Source organism: Astyanax mexicanus, chromosome 13 (genome assembly GCF_023375975.1).
Source record: "Astyanax mexicanus isolate ESR-SI-001 chromosome 13, AstMex3_surface, whole genome shotgun sequence".
Classification (NCBI taxonomy): domain Eukaryota; kingdom Metazoa; phylum Chordata; class Actinopteri; order Characiformes; family Acestrorhamphidae; genus Astyanax; species Astyanax mexicanus.
The window spans coordinates 8739434-8761948 of record NC_064420.1 but is presented as its reverse complement, the minus strand read 5'-3'; the positions used below and the strand labels follow the sequence as shown (position 1 = coordinate 8761948).

Below are 22515 nucleotides of genomic sequence, written 5' to 3'. Positions count from 1 at the left end.
ATTTTACTACTGCTCTAACCGGTAACCTTCTCATTGCTATCAACCATGCATTATCTCTCATTTTTTCAGTTAAATTTTTGTTTAAAAGATTTTTAATAACCATTTTATTTTCATCACTAGAAATAAGTTTGAAATTAATTTCACTTCCATAAACCTTTTCTCCTATAATTTTATAAATTTCTTTATTAGATGTATTTACCCAATCAATATAACAATTTTCATAACGGTTAATAAAATCACTGTATATTAATTTATAATATGGGACCTTGCCTCTGCTTTTACCTTTAAATTTTTGTTTCCAATTCGTTATGTTCCCTATCCAATCCACTTGTCTGTTTATCCCACTTGCTATTATTTTACACGCTGCTATTTTAGTTTTTAGAGAGAAGTCAAAAGCTCCTAACCCACCAAGGTCTCTGCTTTTATACACAAATTCTCTTTTTGTGACTTCTCTTGTTGTGTTCCAAATGAATTTAATACACAGTTTATTAAAATTTTTAATCCATTTATCTGTGGGTGGGAAAATACAGGATAAAAACATTATTTTTGCAAAAATATATGTTTTGATAATATTTATTCTTGCTTTATAGCTTAATTTACTGTAGGTCCACCTTTTTATTTCCTCGGATATAATTTCTTCTTTCATTTTCCAGTTAGTATCAACACAATTTCCATTTTCAAAATAAATACCTAAAATTTTTATTTTTCCTTTATCTGGAATATCAATCTCAAACTTCTTTCTTTCATCCCCAATCCAAACACATTCAGATTTCAATATATTAAGTTTTGCTCCTGATGCTTTTTCATAAGAATTGAAATGTTCCATAACAATTTCTAAGTCTTTTTTTGATTTAATGATGACTGTTATATCATCCGCATAAGCAGTAATTTTAACAGTTTTATCTCCCATTTTAACCCCTGGAATCCTAGTGTCATTTCGTATTTTTTTAATTAGGGGGCTAATCGCTAAGACATATAAGGCAGCACTTAAAGGACATCCTTGTTTTACACCACGAGACATTTTAAAAGCTTCTGTTAGATTTCCATTTATATTAATTTGAATACTAGACTTATTATATAAACACATTATCATATCTATAAATTTCTTAGGAAAGTTATACATATTAAGTAAATGCCAGATATATTCTCTGGAAATAAAATCAAAAGCTTTCTTTTGATCAAGAGCTACTAAATAATAATTTTCTCTACTTTCATAAATAATTTCTCTTAATGAACATAAATTGTCCCAAATCATCCTTCCTTTTACAGCGCAAGTTTGTTCTTTAATTATTATTAGATCTAAAACGTCATTTAATCTATTCATTATAATCTTAGCGAAAATTTTGTAGTCTATGTTCATCATTGTTAAATAACGATAATTGTTGAAATCATTAGTATCTCCTTTTTTATGCAATAATGACATAACTCCATCATAAAAACTGTCATGCATTGAGCCCTTTGATAATCCACTTTTAAATACTTCTAATAAAACATCGCTTAAATCTTCATTATAAAGTTGATAGAATTCTGTTGGAAGACCATCTTTGCCTGGTGATTTATTTTTATTTAATTGTTTAATCGCATTTTCGATTTCAAGTTTACTTATGTCATTTCCTAAAAATTCATAATTGTCATTATATTTCTCTTTTAAAAATTCTTGCATGCAATTTTTATCAATATTAATCTCCGCAAACATTTCTTCAGCTAGTGATCTAATAGTTCTTTCTAATTCACTATTTTCATTTATTATAATACCATTTTTATTTTTAATACTTCCTATAAAAGTCTTCCGTTTTTTATAAAACATTTCAATTAAATGAGCTGGATTGATTATTACATCAGTGTCAATTCTTAATTGATTTTGTAAATTAATTAAATTATCATTATGTACCATATCAATTATCTTTTTTGTTTCTTTTAATTCTAAAATTTCTTCTGTTTTTAAATTTGATAGTTGTTTCAAATAAATATACCTATTCATATTAAGCTTGTATTCTTCATTTTTTTTTTGTTAATTTCTCTACTCTTACATTTTAAGTAAATTTTGATACGCTTTTTAAAAAGTTCCCAAAAATCATTAATTTGTATGAAATCTTTAATAGTTAAAATTCTTTGAATTTCTGATCTAATTTCATTTTCAGCATCTTCATTTTTTAATATTTGACTATTTAACTTCCAGTAACCTTTATGATTTAAATCTTTAAATTGCAATTTAACAATGACTGTGAGGTGATCAGATTCAACAATTAATTTATTCGTATATGTTTTTATATCAAAAGAATCATTTACATAAATACGATCAATTCTTGATTGGAAAATTTTATCATACCTTGTATAATCATTACCTGATGGATTTAAGTGTCTATATGTGTCAGTCATTTTATGATTAATCATAATGTTTTTCAGAGTTTCCCCTTCTCTCCCTATATTAAGTTTTTTAATCGGATTTTTGTCTTTAATGTCTGTAACTGCGTTGAAGTCTCCACAAAGAATAATGTGGAATCCTACACATAATAATGGTCTAATTTTATTAAATAGTTTAATTTTCCCTGACCTATCTTGAGGAGCATATATATTAATTAATCTAACTTTTTTATTTAATACATAGAAATCTATATACATAATTCGCCCTGGTAAAGGTTCTCTTATTTTAACAATATTTATTTTATTAGAATAGAAAAGGATTCCAACCCCGTCAGCTGTACTTTGACCAATAGATAAAAAAGATTGACCTATTTTCCATAGATCACAAACTCCCTTAATATCATTTGCTGTTTTTAATCTTGTTTCTTGAACACAAATAATATCTAGGTTCTGTTGTAGTAGTATATTAATTTTTTTTAATCTATTTTTATCAGATTGTATTCCTCTTATATTACAAGAAGCTATAGTAATTTGAGATAAAGACATTATGGTTTATATAAATTATTACACATATATCTACAATCATTAAACATTAATAAATAGACCAAGGGGAAGAAAAAAAAAAAAAACAAAACAAACAAAGCATCGTCATTTTTTTTTTTAGTCTTTTGAGTTGGTAAGATTGTTATCATACCTTCTGACTCCGATGAGGTATGAAGTTTCCGTTTTCCTTCTGCGTAGATGTCTGAAGGTGATCCTGTAGCTCCTTTTCTTTCTTTCTGTAAAAGTGTCTTGGTGACTTCCTTGGCCTCCTTGGTCACTGGAGTAAGAGAATCGGAACTGAACTCTTCATCCGTTGCACTTTCATATGATTCCTCTTCAGGTCCTTCAGTTGCTTGGTCACTGGATGCAGTTTTACTTCCTTGTGACATATCTTCTTCACTTACACTTCCACTATGTTCATCCTCTTGTGCAGATTTATCATCTTCGTTTTGCTCAGGGGTTTCTGTTACTTGTGGTGGATCATTATTTTCGATGCATTGTTCAGGTCTTGATTCTTGGTTTTCTATATTATTTCCATTCTCTTCATGAACTGTTTCTCTGGATCGTTTCATTTTGTTTGCATATGAGTCAGGGCATCTGAAATAGTTGTGATTGTACTTGCTACACAGGCTACATTTCTCAGAGTTAGTGCACTCATTTGGTTTATGGCCTGTAGTGCCACAACTCCAGCATTTTGTGGTTTTACATTCTTTAGCTTGGTGATTAGAGGATTGACATATAAAACAGGTTTGGGTCTGTCCTTGATATGAAATCTTCCCATTATAAGGACCTAGGGAGAATGAACTTGGAATGGTTAGAAGTTGTCCATTTGTATCTTGTTTAATTTTAACTGTGTATTTTCTAACCCCGTACCAAATTCCAAGATTGTCGACTGGCTTTTCTACGGGTTTCAAAATGTCACAGTATCTCTTTAAATAAGTCTCCACATCCTCGTCACAGATTCTTCCTGTCCACAACTTGACGAAAATGTTCTTGACTTCCAGATGGCTGGGAGTAAATATTTCAAAGTCCTTCCATTTGGACAGATTGTGTGTAAAGGAATCCATAAAAACTTTTAATCCACGTTCAGTGTGAAAACAGACTTCAAATTCTTTCCTATTGGTCTGTGCAATGAAAGAAAGCAAATCTTGTGCTGTAATCCATTGAGAATCCAGTATAAGGTGTCCAACTGTAGTTCTGTCGGGCGGTTCTCCAGGTCCGACATATTTTAATTTGGCCCAAAAACGAGCATATCTGTCTCGCAGGAATGGCTGGGACGCCATAGGAGGCGTGTGTGTCTATAATGGCGGCGCGCCAACTAGACAAGGGGAGGACGCTGTTAAAGCGCGTTAAACAGGCTACTAAAAGAGCCCCGTATGGCAGAAAGCCAAAGAATGGACCGCGGCTACCGCAAGCTCCAGCAGAAGCTTTACAGCACACGTTTGTTCTTTTATTATAATAAGGTCTAAAACATCACTCAATCTATTCATTAACACTTTAGCATAAATTTTATAGTCTAAGTTCATCATTGTGAGATGCCTATAGTTATTTATATCAGAGTTGTCTCCTTTTTTATACAGCAAAGATAAAACCCCTTCATAGAAAGTGTCACCCATAAAACCCCTAGAAATACCTTCATTGAAAACTTGTGTCAGAATTCCTATTAGTTCTTTACTGTACTGTTGGTAAAATTCAGACGGGAGTCCGTCTTTACCCGGAGATTTCTTTGTATTTAGTTGTTTAATAGCTATTTCTACCTCACTTTCAGTTATGTCATTATCTAAAAAATCATAGTGTTCAGAGTATTTATCATTAAGAAAACCCAGCATGTCGTTTTCATTAATATCAATGTCAGAGTACATTTCTTCACACTGTTTTCTAATGGTGTCTTTAATTTGTTCAAAGTCAGAGATTAAAATACTGTCACTATTTTTTATTTCAGTTATACCAGAATTCCTTTTTTTATGAAATAGTTCAGCAATGTGGGATGGGTTCAGAACTACATCTGAATCTAATCTAAGCTGGTTTTGTAGATTAGATAGTGTGTCATTATTAAAATTATCTAGTTTTCTTTTAATATCTTTAAGTTCTAGAGCCTCAATTATATCTATATCTTTTAATTGTTTTAAAGATATATATCTATTAATACATTCTTTATATTCATCATTTTTTAATTATTAATTATGAAATTATTAATTTCTATACTTTTAAATTTTAGAAATGTTTTAATTCGTATTTTAAATAATTCCCAGAAATCAAGGTTGTTCATAAGATCTTTTAAAGTAAAAATTAGTTTAATTACATATTTAACCTCATTATCTATATAATCATATTTTAATAATTGTGTATTTAATTTCCAATAGCTTTTATTAATTACATCTTTAAATTGAATATTAACCTAATATGGGCCTAATTCAGCGAAACACTGACGAAGGAAGGTGCCTGCCTGATGACCCCTGAGAAGAGCTTGCACTGAAGTTTGTGTTAGAGTTTGGATGAAGGGGATTGGTGTGGTCCTGCTCTTGTAATAATTTGTCTCATGAGTTTTTGTAGACGTCTGAGTACTTGGCAGTTGAGGCACGGACCATGAACATAGTTCGCTATGCTTCTGGATTCTTGTCGAGCCAGTATCAGATGGTAGTGGTTGCTGTGTTCTGCTCACGCAACTTATAATGTGATTTATTGTGTGTGATTGTGCTTAGGTAAGTGTGTTGTTGCCATAGTTAAAGGAAGTGAGCTTAGATTAAGGAGGGATTCTGTGTGTTCATAGGTTATTTTTTGGTAGGTCTGTTACTTGGCAGTTGAGGCAATGGACCATGAACATAGTGTTAGGCTGTGCTTCTGGATTCTTGTCGAGCCAGTATCAGATTGTGGTGGTTTTGCTATTATTGTTAGTTGAGTGAGTAGTAGATCCTGGCTGAGCCCTATGCATAACCCCAGCTGTTAGGTGCAGGATTTGTCAATTTCCTGTATTATATTACTATTACTGTTAGATGATCGGAGTTTAACATTAGTTTATTTATATATGATTTAATATTAAATTTATCATTAACATAAATACGGTCTATTCTAGATTTATATATTGTATCAAATCTAGTATAATCACAACCTTGAGGATATAAGGCTCTATATGTATCTAACATTTTATAATTACACATGATATCTTTTAAAATAAGTCCTTGTCTTCCTATACTACTTTTTTTTACTGGGTATTTATCTTTAATATCAGTAACGGTATTAAAGTCACCACATAAGATTGTGTGGAAACCAACACACAATAATATTTTAATCTTATTAAATATTTTAATTTTACTTATTCTATCCTGTGGTGTATATATATATTAATTAATCTCACCTTTTTATTATAAAAGAAGAAATCTAAATACATAATACGACCTGGAACGGGTTCTCTATATTAATAATACTGATTTTATCAGTATAGAAAAAAATACCTATACCATCAGCGGAACTCTGACCTATAGATAAAAAAACTTTTTCCTATTTTCCAACAATCCATTACATTTTTCATGTCATTTACAGTTTTTAATCTTGTTTCTTGTACACAAATAATGTCTAGTTTTTGCTGTAATAAGATATTTATCTTAGGAATCCTATTCTTACTAGACTGGATTCCTCTTAGGTTGCAAGAAGCTACCGTAAGAGAAGATGTTGGCATAATTAAAAATAGAGATTCACATTATTACATATAAAAACTAAGCAGCACAAATTAGATTAAGGGTCATGGTTTCTTTTTTCTAGCTTTAGGAGCGGCAAGGACAGTTCTGGTACCTTCGGATCCAGAGGAGCTGTCCATCTTCCGTTTCCCGTCAATGATGTTGCCAGGAGCTGCTCTTGTCCCTCTTCCATCACGGCTGGACTGTGATCTACTGAAGTCCATGGTTTTCTTTGCGTCTGGTGTGAGGGAGTCTGAGCTAAATTCCTCCTCTGTAGCACTCTCGTAAGACTCCTCCTCGTTCCCCTCCATCTCCACTGCTGAGGTCTGATTGCTGGAGCCGGAGCCTGTGCTGCTGTCCCCTGAAGATTCTCTGGAGCTTTCAGGCAGAGGGACATCCTCGGGAAGCTGCTGATGAGTATCCTCCGCTCTTTGTTGTTCGTTATCTTTATCTTTGTTTTCCGCTTGGTTTGTTGGTTGGGTTTGTTCAGATTGCTGTGCATTTTCATTAGTAGCAGTTGGTTTGAACATCTTTTTCAGTCTGTTTACATACGAGCTTGGACATTGGAAATAATTGTGTTCCTTGGCACCACACAGGCTGCAGACTTCGGTGTTGTTGCACTCTGCTGATTTATAACCGGTGGTGCCGCAATGCCAACATTTAGATGTAGAACAGTCTTTGGCTTGATGATTGGGTGACTGGCAGATGAAGCAGGATTGTACTTGGCCTTGGTAGAATATTTTCCCGTTAAAGGGACCCAGAGAGAAAGCGTTTGGAATAGGTAGAAGTTTTCCACTGCTGTCTCTCTTCACCTTTACAGTGTATTTTCTAACACCATACCAGATGCCAAGATTATCGACTGGCTTCACCACAGGTTTTAAAATGTCACAAAAACGTTTCAGATATGTTTCCACGTCTTGGTCACATATACGTCCTGTCCAGAGTTTAACAAAGATGTTTTTTACCTCGAGATTGGTGGGTGTAAACATCTCGAAGTTCTTCCATTTCGCCAGGTTGCCGGAGAAGTAGTCCATAAAGATCTTTAATCCACGCTCGTTGTTGAAACAGACTTCAAATTCCTTCCTGTTAGGCAGAGCTATGAAGGATAGGAGATCTTGTACAGTAATCCAGTCTGAATCAAGGATCATGTTTCCAACAGTGTTTCTGTCGGGCGGATCTCCAGAGCCGACATATTTAAGTTTAGCCCAGTAACGAGCATACCTCTCAACAGAAGCGTGAGCCGCCATGATAGTCCGGGAGGTAAATACTGCTCCCAAAATGGCGGACCACCGCGTTTCACCGGAGCACGCGAAGCGCTGCAAATACACAGTCCACACAGTCCACGAAAAGCCCCAAGTGGCAGATTGCCAAGAGCCAAATCCGCCAGTGAAAAAAAAAACGCTGCCAAGAAAGGACCGCAGACACCGCGAGGCGCTGCGGTCTAACCCTCGCTCTCTCTCCTCGCGCTCAGATGCCTCCTTTGCTTTTTTTTTTTTTTTTTTTTTTTTTTAAAGCTTTATTGAAGAATTAACAAATATAATTACAAATACACAATATCACATTTCATACATATAAACAATGTCACATTTCATACAAATTAGAAATTAGGTTAAAAGGATAGAAAGTCCCATTTTTTTCCTTGATGTTTTTTTTATCAATAGTCCGTCTTCTTTTCAATTCTCTTATAACATGTTTATACACAACATCACTCGAAATAAAAACATGATCGATTGTCATCCTTGTTCTTGTTTTCCACATTTGGCTTTTAACAATACATATTATTAACCACAAAACTTCATCTTCTTTTTTCGTTAGAGAGCTATCAAATAAACCATATGCAATAGTTTTTATATTAATAGGTATATTAAAATTAATTTCTTTAAGTTTTAACCAGAGCTCTTTGGATCTATAGCATTCAAACAAAAAATGTTCTAAGGTTTCGTCGTGGATACAATTCGGCATAGGGCATCTGACAGTTTTAACATAGCAACTCCATTTTACTACAGTTCTTACCGGTAACCTCCTGACAGAAATTAACCATGCTATATCTTTTATATATCCAGACAGAATTTTATTATTAATGTTCTTACATGCTATTTTAGACTCGTGTGGTTGTAAATCTCTATACACGACCATATTACTATATATAGAATTAATAATTAATTTATAAATATGTTTACTATCATTATTTAGCCAATCAATGTTTAGAGATGTGTGCTTATGTATAAAATCAGAGAACAATATTTTAAAATATGGAAATTTAGATCTTTGTACCCCCTTTTTTTCTTTCCAATTTGTGATGTTGCCCACCCAATCAGCTTGTCTATGAATACCACTAGCTATTATTTTACATGCAGATATTTTAGTCTTAACTCCTAAATCTATAGCTCCTAAACCCCCAAAATCACAGCTTTTAAACAGAATTTCTCTCTAGTGGTATTCCAAATAACATTACAACATATTTTGTTAAGTTTTTTACACCAGCTCTCATTAGGAGGGAAAATACAAGACAAAAACAATATTTTAGATAAGATAAATGTTTTAATAATTTGGATTTTAAATTTATAACATAAATTAAAATTAGTATACTTACTAATTTCGTCTTTTATCTCTAAGATTTTATTAGTCCAATTATGTTCTAAGCAGCCCATATTATCGAAATATACTCCTAAGATTTTAATGTGTACTTTTTCTGTAATATTAATGTCAAATTTTTTTATCTAGATCTCCAACCCATAAACATTCAGACTTGTCAAAATTTAATTCAGCACCAGAAACCAGTTTATAATTTAAAAAATGATCATAAATAATATCTAATTCATCATTTGATTTTATAAATACAGTTAGATCATCAGCAAAGGCAGATATAACTAATTTGGAACCATTCATCATAACACCACCTAACCTACTATCTTCTTTAATTTTTTTAATTAATGGACTTATAGCTAGGACGTACAGAGCTGAACTTAAAGGGCAGCCCTGTTTAACCCCTCGCAGGACTTTAAAAACATCAGACAATCGACCATTTACATTTACCTTTACATTAGATTCAAAATACATACACTTAATCATATTAATAAAACCTTCAGGAAAACCATACATATGTAGAACTTCAAATATATACTTCCTAGAGACATAATCGAAAGCTTTCTTTTGATCAAAAGCTACAACATAAAAATTCTCATCTTTACTACAAATTATTTCTCTCAGAGTGTTCAAAATTGTCCCACATGAAACGTCCTTTAACAGCACATGTCTGTTCTTTCTCCACAATTATATTTAACACAGTTTCAATTCTTTTCATTATAATCTTAGCAAAAAATTTATAATCAAGGTTCATTAGAGTAAGGTGTCTATAATTATTGATATTGTTTTTAATCACCTTTTTTGTATAATAGTGCCAAAACACCCTCATAGAAAGAGTCATGCATCTTCCCCTTATTAATCCCTTCATTAAAAACCCGTGTAAGAATGTGAGATAAATCCTGTGCACAAGAAAGATATAGATCTGCTGGTATGCCATCTAAACCTGGCGATTTACCCTTATTCAATAGTTTAATAACAGTTAGAACCTCATTTTCATTTATATCATCTTCTAAGTTACAAATTAAAAGGTGGATATTTATAATTTAGGAATTGTCTAATTAAAGCATCATCTACAATTATGTCTCTATACATTTCTTCACACAGTTTTTTAATCACTTTCCTCACTTCATCAGAACTAGTATATGTTTTATTTCCTGAGCAAATAGAATTTATGATTTTTTTTTGTTTTTTTTTTTTTGAGAATATAAGGATGTGACCTTGTTAACATCTAAATGATCCTCAGAAAAAAGACCTGATAAAACCTGCACACATTTATTGTCTTCTTTGTTAATTTCATCATTTTTTTTCCTTTATACTTAATAAACAATTTTCTTCATACTCTGTTCTTATTGTTTTTGTTTTTAAATTAAAATATCTTTTAGTTAAAATTGAGTATCTTTCATTTCGACCTTTGTTAAGCATTTTACTTTGGAATTTAGAAAAAACTTTTATTCTACATTTCATAGTTTCCCACAATTCTTGATCACTAGGGTAAAAACATTTTAAAGATTTTATTCTATTTATTTCATCTTTTAAGTCTAAAATTATATTTGGGTATTTTAGAAATGTAGTATTCATTTTGCAAAATGTTTCACCTTCCTCTTTATCTACTAATTTAACTGTACCCACAATAGTTAAATGATCAGAATTAATCAACACTTTAGTTTTATAATTCATTATTTTAAAATTATTACACACATAAATACGATCAATACGGGACTTTCTAACACTATCAAATCTGGAAAACTCTTTTTTATCAGGAAACAACACTCTAAAAATATCATTTAACTCATTTTCACACATGATTTGTTTTAAAAGACGACCATCATATCCTATTTTACTTAATTTATCAGAGTTACTATCCTTAAGGTCTGTAATGGTGTTAAAATCACCACAAATTATTTTAGGGAAACCTACATATAATATTGTTTTTAATTTATTAAGGAGACTAACTCTTTTATTATAATTAGGAAAAGCATAAACATTTATAATTCAAATTTTTTTTACCCATCAAATAAATATCCACATACATAAGTCTACCAGGAATAATTTCCCTTATTTTTAGAACTGAAACATTTTTAGTATAAAATAAAATGGCCACTCCATCCGCTTTATCTTCCCCAATAGAAAAAAAGGATAGATGTTCACCCCAGACTGTTTGGGCATCGCATATGTTTTTATAAGAGGTTAGTCTAGTTTCTTGCAAACATAAAATGTCTAAATTCACTGTTTTTAGTATGTTAAGCTTTGTATTTCTATTATTAGCTGACTGGATCCCTCTTATATTACAGCTGGCGATGGATAAGTTATACCCGGACATGATGGTAATTTTAAATGACACATTTTCTTTATATTATTTCACAAAAGAAATGATTAAAATAAATTAAAATCATTTCTTTCTTACTTTGACTGGCATTGTCTTCTTCTCCACCTCAGCTGAAGAGTCCCTTTTTCTTTTAGTTTCATTTGAGAGATCAGTCACAGTTACGTCCATTTTGATGTCTTTCCTGTGTTTTTTCTTCCTCAGGGCTTTTTTCAGTTCATTTTCTTTCTTTGTGACGGGTGAAAGTGAATCCGCACTAAAGTCCTCCTCCGTTGCGCTTTCATATGACTCCTCCTCAACACTGGCAGATGATTCACTCACTTCTGTAGATGATTCTGAAGATTCCTGCGAACTTGTCTCTTGGCTCTTGTGGTGTATCCTCTTGATGGATGGTTCTTCAAGAAATGAGAATCCACACTCTCCTGGATGTTATCTTGGCTCATCTGGATACTCTCCATTCTCACCTGGATCGTCTCTCGTCTCTCCTGGCTGGTCTCTTTGCACATCTGGATGTTTTGGTCAGGTTTAGCTTGATTTTGAATGCTGGATTGTTGATCATCACTGCTTGGAACAGGATCTGCAGCTCCAGTTATTTCCACCACTTGACTTGTTTTGGGATGTTCTTTGTCTTTGACAGGACGACTAGATACTGCTGCTTTAGCCTTGTTGCTGTATGATTGAGGACAGCTGAAGAAACTGTGGCCAATGCTGCCGCAAAGACTGCATTCTGCAGTGTTGGAACAAACAGCAGACTTGGCCACATTTCCAGCATTTGACTGTACTGCAATCCTTTGCTTGATGTTCAGTGGACATGCAGATAAAACATGAGGAAATCTGACCTTGGTAAGATATTTTACCGTTGTAGGGTCCAAGAGACACAGCAGTTGGGATCACGAGGGGAATTCCACGTGAATCAGACTTGAGTTTTACTTTGTACTTTCTCACACCGTACCAAATGCCCAGGTTATCAACTGGTTTAAATACAGGTTTAAGAATATCACAGTATCTCGATAAGTACAGTTCAACGTCTTCATCATTTATTCTGCCAGTCCAGAATTTTACGATAACATCCTTTACATCGAAGCTAAAAGGAGAGAAATACCGGAAATCCTTCCACTTGTCGTTGTTAGATGGTAAAGAATCCAGTTAAAGCAGATTTCAAATTCAGTCCGATTTGGAAGAGCAATGAAAGAAAATATGTCCTGAGGTGTCAGCCAGTGAGAATCCAGGATCATATCTCCAACTTGGTTGCGATCCGGAGGTTCATCTGGACCTACATACTTCAGCTTAGTCCAGTATCTGACGAACCTCTCCTTGAAAGTTGAGCTGGACGCCATTTTGGGATCAGGTCTGATTCCCACCGCCAGCGGCGGCAGGAGAAACAAAAGAGACGCTGCGGTCTCGCAGAAAAGTACAGAAGCCTCAGGTGGCGGATTGCCAGAGAAAGACTGTTAAAAGGGGACCGCAGTCGCCGCGAGGCGCTGCGGTCTAAACTCGCTCTCTCCTCCGCACTCAGAAGCTCCAGCAGCCAAAAATGCCTCCTTTGCCGCGGCCGGACATCGTAGCTGCTCTTGCTCCCTGTAGACGAGAAGAGAAAGAATGAAAAGAAACTCCTTTCTCTGCTGTGGCCAGGCCAGGCCCGTGCTGCGGGGGTTCTGCTGCCCCTCCTTCCTGCTGCGGGCCTGCTGCTGCTGCAGGGTCAGACTTTTCAGCTGCTGCTGTCTCGTCTCCTCCTGCTGCTCTGTGAGCGATCTCTGTTGTTGCACAGCTGTCGAACCCTCGCCTTTCAGTTGATCTGCGTACGTTGTTCTCTCAGTCACCTGGAAAGGCTCAATCCAGCCAGACTCGTTCCCCTTTCGTGCGCAATGGCGGAGTAACCCTCACTCTGTGTCCGGACTGGTCCACCTTTGCACCACGTTCTCCTTCTCCCCCTGTGTAAACAGATCTGAAACGAGACTTTTGTATTCGTTATAATCATGTTTAAGGTTCTCTATTCATTTTGGAAGTCTTTTAATGCTTCCGCCGTGTCTCCTTCCTGCAAGTTAAAATACATGGTTAAAATACATTTATCACACTTAACTTGAGCTCTAATTTCCCCTTGGAAGTTAATTATTTCATATTTAAATTTTGTCTGTGCACAGATTTCAGCCCAATTTTTGTTTTCTTACCTTCTTCAGTTGTAATGATTTTCAGTTATATTCACTCATGATTTTTTTACTGTCAAAAGTGCTTTAAATCCCTAACATTTAGTAATTTTCTATTTTAAATTGCAACATTAATTATCATCACCATTAATTACTGGCTTTTTACCTTACTTTTGTTCACATCCCTTTCCCTTTTAGTGTAACTGCTTCCCCGTGGCTAATCTCTTATATCCAAATTAGTTTTTACAAACCAATGGTCACCACCCAGTTTACCACTAGACACACACTATTTCTCATGCATGCACACACGTACAAACTCAAACACTTCCACTCTCACAAACACTACCAAAGCCAAAGAACACACCTCAACTCTGCAGTATCATTGTACAGACCATATTTTACTGCTTCACAGCCCAAAGCTGCTGCTTTAAACGCACCTGCTGTTAAACCTCCCACTGAATGCTTCCTGCATTTCCCTTCCACGATGTTTTCTCCGTTTTCTGTTAAAATGCATGTGGTGGTCAGATCGAGACTGTGCCTGTCTTAGGTTGTCCCGTTGTAGTACGTTGGGATCTTACCCGTCTTTGGCTAACCAGCCTATCACACTGAACCACACACAGCGTAGCAGCACTGTTTTATCAACATTCAGTGCCGTAGTGTTCCTGCAGGGCACAGCTAGGGAACGCCAACCCAGGTATGTCATACTGTCATAAACTCACACTCTGATGTTGACCGTAAAAGCCTGTGCACGGCACCAAGTACCCATGGTTTATGATTTGTTATTATTGTATACATATTTTCTTTACTACCATCAGTATCACCTTTTCTCTCCCACTGAATTTAGCTTAAATTATTTGCTTTGATGCCACTGCTCTGGAATAGACCCAAAAGAGTGCATGTCAATGAATAATTATTCAGATTTGGCATCTGAATCTCACAGATGTACCACAAGTTTAAGTTTTGGTCCAGTTTTATTTAATATATACATAAATTATATTGCTTGCTCTGCTTCTCAGATTGCAAACTTTGCCATTATGCAGATGAAACAATTTTATATTGCTTAGCTGATTTTGTTCATGCTACTGTATACAGTCAGAAAATTATGCATTTGTTTTATAGGTGGCATTGTATAAGCATGAAAACTAAATTTATGCTGTTTTCCAGATCTCTTTCTAGTCTAATTCAATACTGTAAAGCAAAACAGAGAGCTGCATTTTCAAACACATTTTATTTCCCCTTATTTAAAATGAGAAAGACCCAATGCACTACAGCTTGTATTACATCCAATACTGAGTTTCCTTTTCAAATCAGTAAGGTCTTTCCTCATTGGTGTCTGAAATCAACTATCCCTCTTAAGAGGATCAAAATGTCAGCATAGACTGAGATACATGAGAACATAGAGAAATTAGATATTACATCTATCTTATATAAATCTCATTCAGCTGAGACTGAGCTGGGATCAGTCTGAATAAGAAACGAATAGTAAGATAATTGACTAAATCACCTGATTAACTCATTCACTATTCACTATGTAGCATGTTTCTATTTATTGAACTGATTATTAACAATCAAACAACAAACCATGTTTATTTGTCCTGCTCTGAGGACATCTTACACAGCATGGCATAGTGTATTTTGGAATTTCTAGCATACATTTTCTGTACAATATTATTATAATATAATCTAATTAATAGTGAACTATATAGGGAAAAATGTACTGCTGAGTTTTTACAAAGCACTGCAAAAATGGCCAATCCAAACTGCTTAGTATTTCTGCAATAGGAAACGATTCCGACACAGCCACACACCTTCATTATGTCCATTATTAGATTTGCTTATATAATATAGAGTTAGACATATGTCCCTGTTAGGTTAGGGCCCCCAAGATATAGTCCAATGCCCAAAATTAAGCTAATTATTTTCATCAATTCTGACTCCCCCTTTTCTTTTTTTCTTTTTTATTTGTTTTGCTAACCAACCCCATAATCCCTTTATTAAATTCTCTAAATTCTCTAATTATCTATCCAGTCACCCACCATTATTCAACAACTTAATTATTAATATTAACACTTCCCCAACCTTGCTTACATTAAAGTACACTGTACTCATGATTGGGTATTCACATTTTCATATTTTCATTTTAGAACTGTCTTATAACGTATGCATATATTATATTATATTATAGTTCTATGTCACATCAGTCACTTTCGTAATAGATGTCATCGCACTTTACTCTGTTAATTATTTAATTATTTATGACCATTAGTAATATCTACTGCACTGCTCCGTTTACAGATAGATCCTTACCTTGTATAGTTAGGTTTTTTATATCCTTGTATTTTCTTATATATATATATATATATATATATATATATATATATATATATATATATATATATATATATATATATATATATATATATATATATATATGGGTGATTCTCACGAAAAACAGATTTAAAAGGGTTCACACTTGAAAAATTTCAAAAGGCATTTGAACATAAAATTTCTTTTTGTTATGCAAGATTAGGGTCTGAACTTCTTAGAAATACTTTTTTTTTTAATTTTATAATTTTTTTCTGTATATTTTGCACCATTTTAGTCAGTCAGAGCACACAAATTCTCAGTACCGCAACATGATAACACAGAACAGATATGGTTTAAAAGTTACACATTTGTTACTTTTTAAATAGATATTATTAACAGTTGGGCTCATATGTGTATATAACCCAGAAAATATTATATTTATAAGTTTCCCTTTTTTTTTTATTTTATGATTTGTCTCATTACCGCAACAGATTTCATGATTCATGTCCTGTCTTTTCAGGATATTTAACTGAAAAATTACATGTATAATTACTTATTTAGTACAGATGACCTATGAAGAAATACAATTTATCCAAATACCATTATAAACTAGAATTTGTTTTATAACAGTAAAATAATTAGTAAATAAATATGTGTTGCGGTAAAGAGAATGGTGTTTCGGTAAAGAGAGTCAATGTTTCGGTAAAGAGAGTCATTACAAGGATTCCTACTTAATTAACAATAACACTTTACACAACAAACACAGAGTGTGAATGCTGTGAATAAATAACAAATTCTAATGATGTACTTCTTGAGTTTTGTATGGAGTAGTAATATTGAACAAAATGTGGCATTTTCTGTTGAAAATTATTCTCAGTAAGACTCAAGCTGTGAAAATATCCTATTTTGAACTGTGTATTTTAATAAAACAAATTTCAACATACCTCATTAGACATAAATTCCTTAAAACGTTAAACATCACTGTATAACTAAATTGAAATGGAATGTTTAAATACAAAATAAGTAATTCAACATCTCATAAAACAACTATTTTATTAAGAATTAATTTCATGACAGATATAAATATCAATGTGCAACTAAATTAAAATTAAACAAGCAATTCAATATACATCCAATTTGTAATACAATACGCCTCAGGTGCGCTGTTTGTGTTTAGCCCAAATATCAGGCAAAACACAGAAATGCCTAGCAGAGGAGGTGACCGGCAGAGGCTCAGGAATTTGGTCTCTGATGTCCTGGCGGTAATACCAGACCTTTTCCCCAGAAAACCTTATGGATGGAACATAGAAGCGGTTTTCCCCGGCACAGTTCATGGTGTCCACCTCATATTGGTCATCTGCAATCTGTATTTTAGAAAAAGAATTTTAAGAGTGCGCCATCGACTTGCCTCTCCAGCACTCTTTTGAAACTGGGTCTATACAAGCCTGACACTGTAGTTTCCATTGAAAGTAGTGACTTGAAATAAATGTTACCTGTGTAACTACACCGGGGAACAGATTATTGTCATATTCCACGAGGACCCACTGGCCAACCTCTATGGTGGCCTCTGGTGGCGTTGTGAAACCCTCTTCTTCCTCAGCAAACGCATGGCGGGATGGATAGAAGCACTGACAATTTTTCTCACAGAAACACGACACGTCCCTCGTGTGGACTACCCCAGGGGTGGTGGACATCAGCTGTTGCATAGATTAACAAAAACAGTTTGAATGTACTAACTTACAGCATGTGTGGGTAATGTGACTTGTTATGTGAGCAAATTAATGTATTAATTTTGACCTACTTGGTGGATTTTCATTGTCCCTGGGATTGCCTTAAGGTGTGGAGGAACCAATTCACCCCTCTCCTTAATTTTGTCCTCCGACACCTGTCAAAGTCATAGTGAACTTCATTATCAGTTTTTTAAGTCACAGGCGTTTTACAGAAGATAGAAATTGTGTTCAACCAAACATCAATGTACAATCTAACCTAAAACATAGTTACACAAACACACACTCACACACACCTGGAATAGAATCACAGAGGAGTTCAGGGTGAGCTGCTGAAACAGAATATCTGCATCTGGGATGCTTTGGCCATATGCAACTATTCGGTCTGCCAGATTTTTTAAGGCTGCCCCCACGCCGTCTGGAGCTCCTTTGCCATGAGACGCCTCTGTGAAGTTCCATGTGACATATGTAAATCCATGGAGGAATGGTATAGTGGAAGCCAAGTAGAACGATGTTTTATTTCTGTATTGGGATGTTGGGCCATCAGAAATGAAATGTATGTTGCATACATTGGGGTATTTTTGACGGATGTACCTCAAGACAGGTTCCAGGTGGGCCCATGTTGCTGTTGCATCATGTTGGAGGCAAGGAGACACTGATGCAAAGGCTTCCACCATTCCCTTACTGTACAACACACCAGTGTGGAGGGTCACCTGCTGGTTCCCACCTCCAAAATGGGTATCCTTCACTTCACGTGCATACTTGCAGCTCCAATTTTCGCTGTAATCGACATGTACAATCACATCATCGTCATGGATACTATCCTTCATTGTCTTGAGAGCGGAAAACTGGTGCCTGATGTTGAAGATATGCACTGCAAAGTTAGGGAGATGTTCCATGGTAAGAGCTACTAACTTCTCAATGGAGGTACTACGATTTTCACATGCTGTGTTCTTTACTTCTTTCTCCTTGGTTGAAGCTTTCCCGGTCCTCTCCACCGTGACCGACCTGGTCACCCACTCCTGCCAGGTGATGATGATGCCCTTGTTTTCCTCATCAAGTGCTGTTGGAATCACTCTGTCTTTGCATACCTCACAACGATTGTACATACAGTCAATGTTGTTGGTGTTGCACACAACTGACTGTATGACATCACCTGCGCAAGATGATTCTATCACTCCAAGCTGATGTAACTTTTTTATTTTGAAACTGAAATTTTCATGCAGCTTGCATGCACATGTATCCCTGTCAGCAACTTTTGGCCTAACAATCCAAAACGGTCTAAGCTTGAAGAAATGCGCCTTAGACACATTTTGATTCGGGTTTTCACCACAAAACCTCTTGTGAAGGTTAGCCATTGTGTCACACAAGTGCCTTTTCCTATGAACCACTCCTCTCCGCCGGATCTCCCCAGATTTGCCGTTGACCACACTGGATACATCATCCCGATGAAGGAAAGAATGTACCATCTTCAACAGGCATCTCCTCTTGCTGTTGAGTGAAATGCCACTTTTCTGCTGCCTGACTTTTTTGTTTTTGGAGGTTGTAGCTATCTGCTTGGTCACAGTCACCCTTTGAGCTTTAAGTCTCCTAAATTTCTTGTTGAGATTCTGCAGTTCTTTTCTGTTTTTTTTACATTTTTCTTCTGCCTGTCTTAGTTTGGCCCTCAATCTGTTGACAACGTTTGATTTCTTTCTGATTGCGCTTCTCTTTGGGATTGATGACTGCAGTGTTGGTGTTGACAAATTTTCTTGTGTTGACACGTGGTCCTCAGGTGTTGACACATTTACTTTTGCTATTGCTGAAGAATCACTTAATTCATTCACTGAAGAATCTGGAGTGAGGTTGAGAACACGTTGGGTTTGTTTTTTGTTCTTGTAGCTTTTCGCTGAATATTGTCTCCACTGTAGTTTTTTTTTTATCATGCTGCCTTTTCGTAAGATCCTTGACAGTCTTTATTTTACCACTCTCCTTACGTTTCTGATACCTGAAAGAAGAACCCAATATATGTGTTACTGAACATAGGCATTACACTGAAGTGAAAGTAATGTGCACAAGCATTGTTATTTATTTTTGGAGTTCATTGTGTGTCATTATCTGCCTCAGCCTCATGTACACGCCTGTTTTTCTGCCTGTCTGTCTTTCACAGTCTGTCTCCACCTGTGTGTGTGTGTTTGTGTGTGTGTGTCCCTATTATCTCCCTGTCACCGAACCTCTCTCTCTCTTTCAATCTGTACTCCTCAAGTAGCTCAGGATTGCTGTAGATTTTCTCTCTGAACTTAGCCAGCCTAGCCTTTGCGGATGCTTTTTTTTTCAGAACAGATTCTTGTCTGGAAGGAAGTAACATTGCATATTACAGTTGATTAAAAAAAATTAAATGGTAGAAATATTACATTAATATTTACAAATAGAGCTTATATGGATAGAGATATCATTGCATTCATACATTGAACCACACATTTTATAATGCCATGTATATTATTTCAAAATGACAAGCTGTAAAATAGTAATAAAACAATACATGATGCAATTTCATATACTAAACAGATTTATGTAGCAGGGCAGTGCTCAATTATAAAAGACCACCGTGACACCCATACAACTTCTGAATAAGATATAAAAACAAACTGTTCATAAAAGTTGTTTAATGAAATGTGTGTATATATATATATATATATATTTATATATATATATATATATATATGTGTGTGTGTGTATATATATATAATATATACATTTCATGAAACATCTTTTATTATATATATATTTTTTTTCATGAAACAACTTTTATATATAACTTCCGAATAAGATATAAAAAATATATATATATATATTATATATATATATATATATATATATATATATATAAATAATATATAAATTTCATGAAAACTTTTGTTATAAACTGTTAATAAAGGTTGTTTCATGAAATTTATATTTATATATATATATATATATATATATATATATATATATATATATATATTATTATTATTTTTTTTATATCTTATTCGGAAGTTATATGGGTGTCACTGCCCTGCTACATAAATCTGTTTAGTATCTGAAATTGCATCATGTATTGTTTTATATATTGTTTATTATAAGTAAATAAAGGCTTTTTTATGAAACAATATATATATATATAAAAGTTCATGTCACTTAAAACATTAATTTCTCTTTACCGCAACAGTGAATCTCTCTACCGCAACAGGCCTTAAATTGTTGCGGTGTATGAGAAGGCTGTTGCGGAGTATGAGGGACCTTAACCTTCTTTGATCTCTGTGGGGCCACCATGATGCCTGGCTAAACTTTTGCTAGCTTTTTGTATTTAGACTTTAAAAACCTTAAAAATTCCCAAAACACAATAAAATTTTTATTTTTTTAAACATTAAAAACTAGCTGTTTCGGTAATGAGAAACAAAAAGTTGTGTATGCTCGCTGACAACCAAGTTTTTAACATTTATCTGGAGAGGTATAAAATTAGGTGCTTACCTGGTAGCCATCTTGGGTGTCGTAGTAAAAGGTGTCCCCCCTCTCAAAATGGCTGTTTTTTTTCTGTTCCTTGTGGGCTTAAATGGTGCTTGAAAATTGTTGCGGAGGCTGAGAACATTGGTTCTGACCAAAGTTATTTTTCTAAATATTTTCTTTTCTTTTACCAATGAATTCCAAGTAATACATTTTTATTGACTGTAACAATTTACTTTATGAGATACATTTAAGTTTTTTATTATTTATTTATTTTAAATATAAAAATTGTGTAATTGAAGAGCCGAAATTCAGCAATGGACGCGTTGCGGTACTGAGAATTTCACACTAAATTATAAAAAATACATAATTTAAAATATCACAATGTCTTCTTTTAATCACTTCCAATATAGCCTATGATGAGATGTTTATAAACCAGTGTTTCCCAAATTGATAGCATTTACCTGTTCATCACACTCCTTAATGCCACCTCATTAGTCTGATTTCGTGAGAATCACCCATATATATATATATATATATATATATATATATATATATATATATATATATATATATATATATATATATAATCTCCATACAAAAGCCTTTTCCCCCTGTTCACCTCTGTCCCCCATTTTCACTGTGTATTACTCTATTTCCCTACTGAACTGATGTTCTATTTTCTATGATGTCCCACAAGCGTTAATTCACAAATAAAACCAACCTCTCAGTCTAAAACCAATAGGCTGGACCAACTCCACCTACTTCACCTTGGACTCCTCCCCTGCAGTGGGACTCATCCATTCCTATTTTGTTGTCACTCACGACTTCGTACACTCAACCAATCACACCGCTCACAGGAGCCCCGTTCTCACACAGTTTCACACACACTCCAACACATACGCACACACTTCTGTTTCACGCACTCTGTCTTAGTACTACATAGTAGGTACAGCGCCTACTAATTTTACCAAATGTCTAGAGCAGGAACAGCGTCTGTTTCTATTCTTTTTATGTTTATTATTATTTATATATATATATATATATATATATATATATATATATATATATATATATATATATATATATATATATATATATATATATATATATATATATTTATTTTTTATTTGTATTTGTTTTTTATTTGGTTTTGTTATTTTCCGAACCTGTTCACGAGCGGATCAATCTCGAGGTGGGCTTACACCTAGCCGTTATCCGAACATCTCGTCAGAAGCTGGGGGGACACACCAGCTTCCAATCCTTAAAACCAGAGGAGACCCTTGTCTCTACTCACATATATATAAAACCAGAGGAGACCTTTGTCTCTACTCACATATATATAAAACCAGAGGAGACCCTTGTCTCTACTCACATATATA

The 22515-nt window shown here is 34.2% G+C and overlaps 1 protein-coding gene across 1 annotated transcript; it reads right to left on the bottom strand.

Moving 5' to 3' along the window:
• Positions 1–16699: 16699 nt before the first annotated feature.
• On the bottom strand, positions 16700–19674 carry LOC111189981 (uncharacterized). The gene is made up of 4 exons (XM_049462946.1): positions 17965–19674; positions 17743–17826; positions 17435–17638; positions 16700–17305 (listed from the first exon to the last, which is right to left on the bottom strand). The coding sequence occupies exons 1-4, from the start codon at positions 19591–19593 to the stop codon at positions 17096–17098; spliced, it is 2127 nt and encodes a 708-aa protein (XP_049318903.1). The 5' UTR covers positions 19594–19674; the 3' UTR covers positions 16700–17095.
• Between the last annotated feature and the right edge of the window lie 2841 nt (positions 19675–22515).